General features: G+C 36.3%; 1 protein-coding gene across 14 annotated transcripts in view; it reads right to left on the bottom strand.

Moving 5' to 3' along the window:
• Positions 1 to 1,072: 1,072 nt before the first annotated feature.
• The window catches only part of MPDZ (multiple PDZ domain crumbs cell polarity complex component), a 95,133-nt gene continuing 83,976 nt past the window's right edge, over positions 1,073 to 12,229 (bottom strand). For 13 of the 14 annotated variants that reach the window (XM_050986624.1, XM_030236687.2, XM_030236689.2 and 10 more), the window contains 8 exons: positions 10,670 to 10,756; positions 9,257 to 9,353; positions 8,622 to 8,665; positions 7,461 to 7,583; positions 6,573 to 6,677; positions 6,343 to 6,455; positions 5,203 to 5,326; positions 1,073 to 4,430 (listed from right to left, as the gene is read on the bottom strand). In XM_050986624.1, coding sequence (XP_050842581.1) covers positions 4,284 to 4,430; positions 5,203 to 5,326; positions 6,343 to 6,455; positions 6,573 to 6,677; positions 7,461 to 7,583; positions 8,622 to 8,665; positions 9,257 to 9,353; positions 10,670 to 10,756 — 840 coding nt within the window. In that variant the 3' untranslated portion in view covers positions 1,073 to 4,283. The remainder of the gene's footprint in view (positions 4,431 to 5,202; positions 5,327 to 6,342; positions 6,456 to 6,572; positions 6,678 to 7,460; positions 7,584 to 8,621; positions 8,666 to 9,256; positions 9,354 to 10,669; positions 10,757 to 12,229) is intronic. The other variant, XM_050986625.1, reaches the window with a different exon arrangement.

Below are 12,229 nucleotides of genomic sequence, written 5' to 3'. Positions count from 1 at the left end.
TGCAATCTTAACTAATAAAATGCCAAAGGCTGAAATACCAGAAAATACTAACAAGTGTTAAGAAATTCAAAGCCTCCTCTCTTAGACAAAAAGCTTTCTCTTGTCTGCCTATGAACAAACTGGACATCTAATTGCAAGCACTTAAAAAACCCAGTGTGGTACTGGTAGTCATAAAAACAGGTAAGTTGTTTTTGTATGTGATTCAAACACTTCTTTGATGTAATACAATTTTTTTATTATGTAATTTATGTATTTAAGCTACCTGTATGACGATCAAAACCAATGGACCAAATAGAAAGTAGTCTGAAGTGAAACAGTAAATGAAAACCTGCTTGGCTTACTTTCACAAACCAATTTGGTGCTGTAACTAAACAAAAAATCTTCAATTCAAAACTAATAATTTAGTTTGGAAAATTCTGTGGTTTTCAGCTCAGGTATATGCAGCTTTTATAATTAATATCTTACCAGAATTTAATCTCCTTTCTGCTGAAATACAAGCAATATCTACATTTTTTTCTATCCATTTCAAACAATCATTTTCACAGGGAGTAGAAAGCTTAGGAAGATTTTATGTCAGGAGAATAAGAACACAGGAACCTCGATCTGCTTGAGCATCATTTTCCACTAGGTGTATTCTTCTCAAGTGCTTGAATTGGATCTTCTTACCTGTCACGGTTACCACTTCCATGAATACAGGTGGCCAAACTTCACAAGTACATGCCCTACAACACTGGTTATGAACTGGTTGTAACAACACTGGTTATAAAAGACATTATATTAAAGATATACATGTCTGTTGAGGAGCATGCATGATGACCCTTTACAAAATAAAAATCCACACTGCAGTATTGAATAGGCTAAGGAAAATACTGTTTACTATTAAAAAAAATTACAGTTTTAATAAAATTTGTAAATAATGTGAAAACCTTATTCTTGGTATCTTCAGTGGCAACCTAAAACAGAAGTGCCCTCTACATAAGAATATTTTAGATGCTTTGAACTATTTGTTTTAAAAAGCAAGAAAAAGTGCGTGTAGAAATCTAACAAATTACCCTTTCCAATGTCAGTCCGATTTTGAGGTAAGGCTATCTTTGCAAAACACTATTAAATGACCTAAGCACTTCCACATAACTTGCAAGTCTGTGTCACCAAAACAAAACATCCTGACACTTAACAACAAGGATGACACTTTTTTCTTCATCTAGGTCTATAGAATATACAGTTTCTTTTTTTTTTTCTTATAAAAAGAAACTGAATAGAGTGAAGGGGATCAGCAATAGCTATTAAATTCCAACCCTTCTCTCAGCTGAGAATTAACAATACTACTGCTACCATAAAGCTAACCCAGAAATAAAATCTAACAGAAGAATGAACAGAAAAGCAGCCATGCCAACAATACCTGCTAACTGTCAAGAAATGAAATATGTGCATTCCTATGAATCAGCAGTCTTTATTTCAGACCCACAATTTAAAAATGGCAGTCCCTTTTATAATATCACTCTAAAATTAAAGAGCTTTTCATTACTACCATTCTGATTAGCCCTCAGCAATACATAGCTGAGAGTTAAAAAAAAGGGCTGGATATCTGACCAGACAATGGGATGGAGCCTTTTTAGATGCCAGACCCTTCCAAAACTGTAACAGCAGTAACATGGAAAAAATGTAACAAAAACCATAAAACTTGGTACAACTAGGCCATGGTACCCAGCACCTTACAGGACTAACTCCTGTGACTGGAAAGTTGCATTGAATACAAAATGGTAGAGAAAACCAAATATCCTGTGCCTGAAAAGTCTATTACTACATGGTCCAGTGCATGGCAGCCACTAAACAGTGGTCATGCAACAGTTTCTGGGCATGGGGCTTGGGGGAGAGCCCGTTCTCTGAGCCCCAAGTTCCATGTCCCTCATGGCACATACCATGCCTGAAGGAATGTTTTTTGAAACAATGATTAACACTCTGTTACAAAAAAGCAAAAGAGCTTCACAGTTTCATTAATTTCCTAAGGGTTTGCAAGTGAAGATAACATCTTTTAAAAAAAAAATCAATTTTTAGCAGATGCTTTAAGGTTTACATCGAGAGTAATGTCTTTTTTCAACTATTAAGCTGTTTTGCATTAATCTTTTGCAACAGAATGAACAGAATGAATAATGCAAGCATGCTATTATAAAGCAACTAGTAACACACCCAGAACTTCATCATGACAGTTTTAAATTTATTAATTTAAATCCCCCATTGTGACACAAAAGCAGTAACAAAATAGCTGTACACTACTTCTGTTACAAATATAGATACTATTTAAAGTGACTTTACATACTCTAATGTAGGCATCTCTCATTCTATGCACGGAATAAGTACAAAAGCAATTCAATAACAGCAGCATCCAGCAATGGTACCATCTAGTTTACTGCATCTTAGCCTACCACAATGTAACTTCTAGAATAGTTAAAAAGACAAAGAGTGGGGTTTTTTTTTTAGTTCACTTACACATAGCTATCAATTTGTTAATACTATTTGACAGACACTCCTAATACTGCTTTTGTGACCCACTAAAATGAATGCTAGTCTTTTGTATTATCCCCTAATAATGGCCTGACCACTGCCTGCATTTTCAGTTCATATTTCTCCTAAGTGATAGTTGAGATAGTAGCCTTCTTGATAAAATTCCATTTTTGCTAATTAACGCAAAGCATCCTCGTGCTAAATAGCATACTAGTTTGACTGGTATCTTCCTCTCTCAAAAGACTCAGCTAAGTTTTTCTGCAGGAAAATAAATCCTGGAAAAAGCATGCTTTATCTGCCAGATTCCTAAGAGCATGGCAGGCAAGGGCAGGCAGGTTACAATCAGCTAAGTGTACAATTGAGTGCAGTTTTCAGATAAAGTTTAAGTAATGAGAAAGTGATGCATTTATTGACCATGCTGCTGATCAAACAAAGCTCCACCGTTGCATTGTACTTACTAGAGCTTTTATTTGTGCCTCTAAAATTAATATCCCCAAAATAATAGTTGTAGCTGTCAAAGCTCCTCTTCTGCTTATTACTGATCCAAACCCTCACTGCTGTCTCACTATGCACCTTCATTGTGAGGCATTTTCAGGTCTTTACCCATGCTCAATCCATGACTCCTAGCTGTATGCCTCCTCAGTTCAAGGAGGACTCTACCTCTGCTGCTAGTGATAATAGCAGCAACACCATTAATGTCAACTCCTTCCACACTGGCAATATCTAGACATCTGCTGGCAGCTAAGCAGAACTGCTCTGAGAGGTCTGTTCACAGCTCTGAAGCAAACAGCTTGCAGAAATGTCTGCACTGACCGTGTACGTGGTGTTGCACGCTGGAAGAGGACATTTGCTTTTAGACACTTCATATTAGAAAAGTTGTTTTCTTCCAAAAGGACTATAAAATATTCCTATTTTAAAAGTATAGCTCTTCTAATACTGCAGTTGCCGGACATTCTCAGTCACCAGGAACAGTTTCCACTAGTCATGGACTTTTCAGCCCTGACCACAAGTCTCACAAAACCCACAACCAAAACAAACAAACAAAACCCAAAACCACCATCACCACCACCAACACACCCCCCTGCCATCAAAATAATGAAACCCTCAAACCTAAGCCAAGTGAAACACAGTGTTCTTTTTTTTTCTTTTTTCAGATACACCATGACTTAGAAAAATTTAAACACACAAAAAGCCTAGCAAAAAAATCTACCCAAGTCACCAAACTAGTTCCTCCTATTGAGCATTGTGAAATAATATGGTCATTGGACAGTCTGGGTCGAAAGGAACCTTAAAAATCATCTAGTTCTAAAGAACCTTCTGCCTCCAGATTACATACATTTCCCCCTTATCTCCCAAATCTCTGATTTAGTAATATTTTCTTTCTTCAATAACCTCTTTCCTGTTGTCTGACTACTGCTACCCCTGCAACCTCTGTGCTGACTTGATGAATTTATAATTTTTCCAACATTACTCAAACACAAAGTCTCTTCCCAAAACATTTCCTTGTGTGGTTATTAATGGCAACATTTTTTTTCATGGTGACTTACTAACAGGAAAAATATCCCTGTGTTTCCATTGTCAACATAACTTCATCCCAGTGGTTTGACAGAAGTACTTTTAATGTATACAAAAATATGGTTAAATGTTATTTTTCTTCAGCGTTGTAACACAGTCCTGTGAAGCTGAAAGAGCAAGAAGACTACATAAACATCTCCATTCTCTTTACTATGTGGAAAGTAAACAATATTGTCTTATTGACCCTAGCCTGACAGGCAGCCAGTTCATGACAACACGGTCAAAGTGACTGTTCCTTTTGTCCTTTTCAGAATAGCAACTGCTTCCTCATGGGTCACCCCTTCTAAGCTCTGCCCATTCACAGCAATGATTTGATCCCCTCTCTTGAGGCGTCCATCTTCTGCTGCTGCACCCTGGAATGATAAAACAAGTAACTGCAGACTCACACATTTCTTTTTCTCCCTGATACACAGTCCTGAAAAGAAAACCTCTTGCAACCTGTTTGGTTTTCAGGGATACAGATAGAGCCAAATATTGGGAAGACTGCTAATTTTGCAGTACACCCTGCCCAGTCTAAGTCCCACATCTAGAAATTGAAACCACGTGATTGTTTGGTTCCGTCAACCCTGCTTTTCCAGCTGGTGTAAAATTTAAACCCTAGTATTATAAAAGTAACATTTTCAAGACCTGCAGAACTTTTCACCAAGTGGTGCAAAAGACAGCTTTATACTCTGATATACTTTAAAAAATTTAGCATTTGTGATTCCAGTTTTCTCTGACTCTCTGTTGTTTCCTAGAGCCATCCAAATTATCAAATCCAGGTCAGCATCTGAACTTCTCTGAAGGTCCAGTATGAGCTCAATAAAACACTTCCCTCTACTACCCGAAAAAAGCACACTCTAAATATAAAGCAAAGGAGCTTTTTTCCCTAAGTATTACACAATTCCAGTCTTGAGAGGTGGACAAGACTCTGCTGATAGGCTGAATCATGTATAGTTGGAAATTCGTAATCTTTTGAAGACTACAGCCTTCAAATGATGCAAGCACATTTTGTTCAGCCTTTGCACTAAAAAGGAGAAGCTGTGAGAAACTGCAACATTCTTTTGACTGCAAACCCAGGCCAAGATTTAGAACAATAATTGCAGTGAACTAATAAATGTATTGATTGGACAAATTTCCACCTACCTTTGCAAACACTGTCTTCACATAAATGGGTAAGTCTCCATGAGGACTGCCATAGCCACCCACAATACTAAAGCCAAGGCCGTCTGGTCCTCTGTCCAGAGTAATGGTCTTATACTGAGGAGGTCTAAGAAAAGGGAAAAGAGTATTCTGTCTCAACTTCGGATTTAACGCATAGAATATTCAACAAAAAACATTACTCCTTTTAAGCTAACGAGTACATTTTTCTTTCCACTAGAACTACAAATAGTTTTGTTATAAAGAACTGGATATTTCAGTTAATGTAAACTCTGTAAACTCCCTAATGCCCATATTATTATATGGAAGTAGCTATTTCAAATACACAGCGCAGGGCATAGTTATGGCTGCTATGCGCCACCAATAGCACTTACTAGCGAATTAGAGAAGTATTGCACGCATTTCCAGATTCCGTAACATCTACTTTAAAAATCCTGTAAAGCCTAGAATTAGCTCAAATAGTTTATGCTATTAAGGTTTAATTGCTTCTCTCCTAATAGATGACTGTATATTTGTATATATGTGTTTATTATATAGACCATTTATAGGTGTATTTCTCCACATATACTTTGATAGTAAGAAATTTTGGAATTCTACTTTTCAAAGTAGGTATGTGTGGCTAAAGAATACTTCTTCTTTTTCTCCTTTCCCAAAATAAAAAATGCCTCAGATTTATGACAGAGGTTGACACAAAACTTGTTTACATAATCCACCTTTGCAGAATACCAGAAGCAGTATACCTTGTATACCAGAAACATCTGACACTCCTGACTGCCTAGCAGTAGAGAGCACACTACAGAAACATGGATACAACAGTGGAAAGAGAGTTTCAGGGTGTATCAATTAATCCTAGCTACCCAATCTCAGAGAAGCAATAGAGGCTGTAGAAGAAATCAGATCACATACCAAGTCCACAGAGAGTCAAAAAAATTTGCAGCACAGCAAATTGCATAATGAAAACCACAGAAGAGGACCTATGGCCCACAGGTTTTATGTATACTAAATATGTTAATCATGATCAACACAAAAATGTCATCCACTATTTGCTAGAATTTGTAAGGTTTATAGGTTGACTATCATCTAAAGTAACAGGCTACAGAGGCTGCACATTCTATAGTTACTGACCCTAAATCATCCTGAAAAATGCCAGTTGAAGTTAGTCCTGAAAATGAAAGACTGGGCGTAGGTGGATCCTGCTGCTGACCAGTTATGACACTCACTTCTCCTCCAGCTACAACCTAGGAATAGAGGTTGGAAATCAATGGTAAAAGAATGCTGACACTAAAATAGCTCAATGTAGCAGCTGGCAAAACAGTATTCAGAAAATATTCAAAATGTCACTGAGGATTTTTTACCTGCAACTCAATAGTGCCTGAAGCATTTTTTAAGATATTAACAGCTTGGGAATGAGTCATGCCCTCCGTAGATGTTCCACAGATGCTAACAATCCTGTCCCCAACCTACAGAAGAAAATGTAGAAAATCTAACTAAGTTACATAGATTTATTTGTCACTTTCAACAACAGCAGAACTAGGAAATGGCCCGGTATGAAGACAGGTAATTCAACATCAGGATTAGCGAAATAACACCATTTTAGTGTAATCAGTGTAAAAAGTACGGATGCTTTACAGAACTGATCCTAAAACTCTAGAAATATGCATTAAAAACCAGAAATGCACTTTGCATGCCACCTGAAGGCAGACTGATGTAGCAAATTATCATCCGAGATTCTGTTTGACTTCATCTTGAAACAGGATCTTCCAAGAAACCTGAGTCAAATTCAACTGCCTTTGATGCAGATGCATTTAAGTACAGCTTCAGATAAAATCTCCCACTCTAACTCAGAGCCTAAAATGTAATCTCTTTGTCCTAAGCATAGGAAACATGACAGATAAAATAGACTGCACACCTACATTTGCAGGAATGACCACTACACTCAGCAATGGCCCTTGTTTATAGAAAGCATCCTTCTGAACCACTTTCTATGCTTTTAATTTTCACAAGCTGACTAACTCTAAGATCCAAGACTGCTTTAGCACTTCCTTTCTTAAGTTAGCATATGTCAGCAATTACATTTTCCCATGCTACCAATCTGCGCTCCTTTTTCATCAATCCAAACAGCAAGAATTCTTTCCACAGCCAGACACACTTTAGACTGTACCACTGAACTGCGAGTTTACTGCCTATCTCGAGTAATCACATTACCCATGCAATCTTTACAGCCTTCTTAATAATTAACTTACTCTTAATTTCTGAGTCTGAGCTGCAACTCCATTTGGGTGCATCATGGCAATAAATATAGGAACATCTCCAAGAGGACTTCCTACTCCTCCAGCAATGCTCACTCCTAGTGAATCTGTAGGGTTCTGTTATAGTAATGAAAAAAAGATTAGATTTTTCTGGAAAGAAAAACACAGACAACAGTAGGCTTACCTCAAAAGATGGCTAAACTCCCTATTTGATGAAGATTAGAATTCCTGTGTCAAGCCAGTTTTTAAGCTGATATGCTTTTGCATTACCTCAAGAAAGCAGAGAAATCAGAATGGATGTTTCTTCCTCTCAGTCGTAAGAGAAAATTTGCTAATTTAGTTGTGTGTTTTATTTTAACCAACTAAATAATTACAGAATTCAGCACCTGACTCTTAATGTACGCACAGAGGTCTGAGCAAGGAAAACCAATGAGATGGAATTGCTGTCCTTAGTACTGTCTATGCGAATACCCTGTTACGAATCTCCTGGAGACCAGAATTAATCTTTATGCTCCCCCTAGTGCCCAAACGATGAAGACCGAAACCAGCTGCTTACCACTATAATACCTCACTGAAAAAACTGCTATTGCAAACTGCTATTTGCAGATTCTAGTGTTAAAAGAATGGCTGAATACAATCCATGTAATCAAGCGAACTAGATGCCAAGTGAAAACAAGTAAGTATAAATATTTTGGAAAATAAGATGCAGTTTGTGACTAAGCTCACATGCATAATAAAGGTGACTTAAGTTCACACTTGAAAACCTGGCAGCTGCCATGCAAGAACCTGCTCATTAAAAATACGTGTGAAGAAAAATATCAAATAACAAAAACCAGCGTTCTTTGGTACAATTCCCCTGACTTTACCACATCAGAGTTTGCATTTAACTCAATCTGGTGATAATAAAAGTAAGACCCAGTATCTCTTCCTTCTTTTAGTTTCAACACAACTCACAAAGCATGATAATGTAAGTCACACTACTTTACATAAAAACATAGACAGTGCAGTCCCAAACTGAAAAGACAGACAAATTAATTTCCTGATCCTTTCCTAAAACAATGAATAGGCATAGACTTCTTTCATTCTGTAAAGACACCTATTGAAAACATCTACAAAACCTATTCCTGATTTATGCCACTGCATGCTACAACTTACCTTTTTTATTTCAACTGTTCTTAGTCCCTGTATTTCAGAAGCTGCTGTCAAATGAATTAAGATAAATTTAAAAAAAAGTTAAATAAGCATTTCTAGAAAACTTTTTCAATAAAGTCATCCAAATCACTATGATGATTCTAACTTTCTGCTTGTTTGTTATATACATTTTAATCTGATTTTGATAGTGGCCATCATTACAATAATTGGATTGAAATACTTCTAAAACAGGTGAAAGAATCAAAAATTTTCTCCATTTAAATAACTTTTGGAATAAGACTGCTAAGCTCAAACTCATTATTTTCTAGCAATACTTTGATCAGAAATAACTTTATTTTTAATTTAGCATGAGACAGCTATTCCACCTGTATCTGGATCTCTAGGAATGACACAGCTTGTCATATAATGTATTTAGATTAAATAAAAAATTATGGCTCAATTTAGATTGTCAATATTTAAACTGCTTATATAAGAAGCTCCCAATTTCTACTGAGCAGTAATCTCTTGTACAGCATTTTGCTGACTAAGGAATCACTTTGAGGCCTACATCACATAGTTCTAACACTTTAACAGAAAGATCTCAGCTACCAGTTCACATGTATAAAATACTGAAAGCACCAAAAAACTCTCCAACTTACTGATATGCCTCTTTAGGCCACTTTCAAAGACCTCAGGTGCACCAGACCCAGACACTGGGAAACTGAACGATGAGAGACTGCCACTTCCTTCACTGACCTACACACAATGTTAGAGTGGGATTAGAGAGGAGCTTCACCGACCCAGCTACTGAAAGTAAAACTGTAACTCACTGTATTGATTTTATTTTCTGCAGTATTTTACTTTTTCTGTGCCCAGTCAAAACTGAGTCAGAGAACTCCATGAATTTTTTGGTCACTGTAGATAACTCTTTTTTGAAGCATCATTAGGCCAACAGAGATTGTACTTCTACAATCCCGTGCAAAGCTTTGAAGTGCTTCTTCTGAGGGCCAACAAGGTCCTGGTATTCGCCCCTGCTATCACCTTATAGAGATTTTCTAATGCAAGTTAGCTACAAGTACCACAGCAAAGACAGAATACAGGTAGCAGTAGGTCATCGTGTGGACTCTCAAATGTTCAGCTGCTGCAGCAGCTGCTACTAAGATTAGGCTCTCCACTCAACTAGACCTGCACAATTTCCAGGATGATCTTCACTATACTTGAAGGGCAAGTAAAATAACAACATGGTTCCTAGTGAGAACAGTCCCCTGTGACACACTCTTCAAAACATTCAACACTGTGAACTTCATCTTAGAATAACACCAGCCAGAGTCTGCACGTTTTCATGCTATTTAGCAATACTAATTCTGAAGAGAGCCTAAATTGTCAGTTTTATTTAGTCTTAAATGCTCACTTGAATTTTAATTATGTCTTAAAACTATTTATATTTAATACTTTATATTTAATACCCCAGTTCACAACCAAAGGAAGTTATTCAGATTATATGTGAGCTTTCAGAACTATAGTTCCTACTGGACAGAATCACAGTGCAAGCTGCTATGCCATGGAAGATGCTTTCAAATACAGAAATAGATTTGGGGTTGTAGCAATTCACCATCAGACCAACAATAAAATAAATAAGAGAAGTCTGATGGAAAGAGCACAGGTTTCCTGCTTTTGGCAGGCAAGACTACAGTAAGGACATGCAAGGAATAGAAAAATTCTCTAAGCTTACTGAAGGAATACTCCACTGCATGCCAACTACTCTGACAGTAATTATGAGGTTTAAAGTTGACTCTAATTTCTTCTGGTATTGATAAGAATTTGAGTTCTCTCTCCTTCCAAGCTGGAGTCTGGAGCCAAGTAATTTCTGGATTATATTTTTGTCCGGATGCCGTCTATAACAGATACAACTTGCTAAACTGAACATAAAAAATGGCTACTGAAGAGCTGCAAAATGTTTCCATCTTGTATCAGGCATGGAAAAATAATTGTCATCATAAAAGCGATCTTTCTATTTGTTTTCATTATTTAACATTACTTCTCCTAAACAAACCAGTTTTATAGTTACATACCTGGCTGCTCTGGGATGTTCTCCTTTCAGAGTGAAATGGCCCAGCTTTTATTCTTCCAACCTCTAGTCTTACTGTACCTAAGGAACACTAAAGAAACAGTTACTTGTAACATATCTCTTCAGTCTGCAAGATTAAAAGCTACAATATTTAAGTGACTTTCTAGAAAGTGGAGGAAGAAAAAAAACCTCATGGACAGACGGAACAAAACCCCATGGACTAGCAATCCTGAAATGAGCATTCTGCAGATAGAGCTCATGGCAGGACCACTGACACACACAAAGCTACTCAATACTAAGCAGGATACTTTTTTAATACTAGATAAATCAGTATTACAATGCAGACATGAAAATCACACAAGAGGAATAATTCTATTACATTGCGCTTAATAAGGAATAGCTTCTGAACTGCAATGTCAACATATAATTTTTTCAATAAAAACTAAAATCAGTGTAACACATCAAAGTCTTAATCATTATTTATCTTAATATGATTGAGAACATGGTAATTAAACTGGAAGCTACTCATCTCTCTTAAACTTTTGAAATTATCTGTTACTGAGTATAGACACCATTATAACTAAGAAATTTTGGGCAGAAAATTTCCTAAACATCTGTAGGCATCTGACTCCCAGCAATAAGCTGGGTGATATGGACTGACTGCACACTGGAAAGTTCTTTCACTAGCCTTGAAGATTTTAACTTCTCTATTGAGTATTCACATGTCTACATAAAATGCAGGTCTCAGGAGATAATTCAGCCTGCAATTAAATATTTCAAAATCAAGACATTATTTTGAAAAAACTAGAAAAGTTATTACCACAGGGCTAAGAAAATTAGACTTTCAACATAATACAAATAGTGTCAAGAGAAGACATTGATTTGCAATGTATTAATACAGAAATTTCAGTTTTGTTCTTATTTTGATTTTTTTTCTTCCACTGGAAAATTGTAAGAGGAAACTGCTGCATTCAAATAATTTAATAATACATCAGGTTGCCTTTATTTGTCATGTTTTAACTTTATTATCCTAAAAGAGATTCATGCATTTGCCAGAAAAAATCTATAGTAATAGGCCAATATATGAAAACCAACCAGACATATCCATTCAAACAAAGTTTCAGTACCTCATATCCTGTTACTATTCTCTTAGGAATGCCACTAAAGAAGATTTATTACTAAATTGCTTTTTATTTTATAAATAATGTTGATTTCTCGATGTCCTGGAAAAGACTTGATCAAAGCTCAGGCAAAACCATTCTTCTCTGCTTGTATGAATTTAGTCATGTTAAAACATATGGATAATTCTTATTCAAAGTGGAAAATTGAGGAAATATGTACCTAAAATTACCACATCCTCACAAATACACAAACCTACAAATGAGATTTTAAAATTATGCGCTAAAGTAGGAGGTAATACTTTCCAGTAGGACTCCTGAATAAATCAATTCCTATTTTGGTTTACTACACCTTTCTCCCTCTTGCTAAATTCTCCCATTTGATAGATCCAGTAAGTTTAGTAAGGGGAAAAGCTGGTAGTTTTTTTGCATACTTTAGAGGATAC

The sequence above is a fragment of the Serinus canaria genome, chromosome Z (assembly GCF_022539315.1).
Source record: "Serinus canaria isolate serCan28SL12 chromosome Z, serCan2020, whole genome shotgun sequence".
NCBI classification, from domain to species: Eukaryota; Metazoa; Chordata; class Aves; order Passeriformes; family Fringillidae; genus Serinus; species Serinus canaria.
Note: the sequence above shows the minus strand (reverse complement) of the source record. Positions and strands in the feature narration are given on the sequence as shown.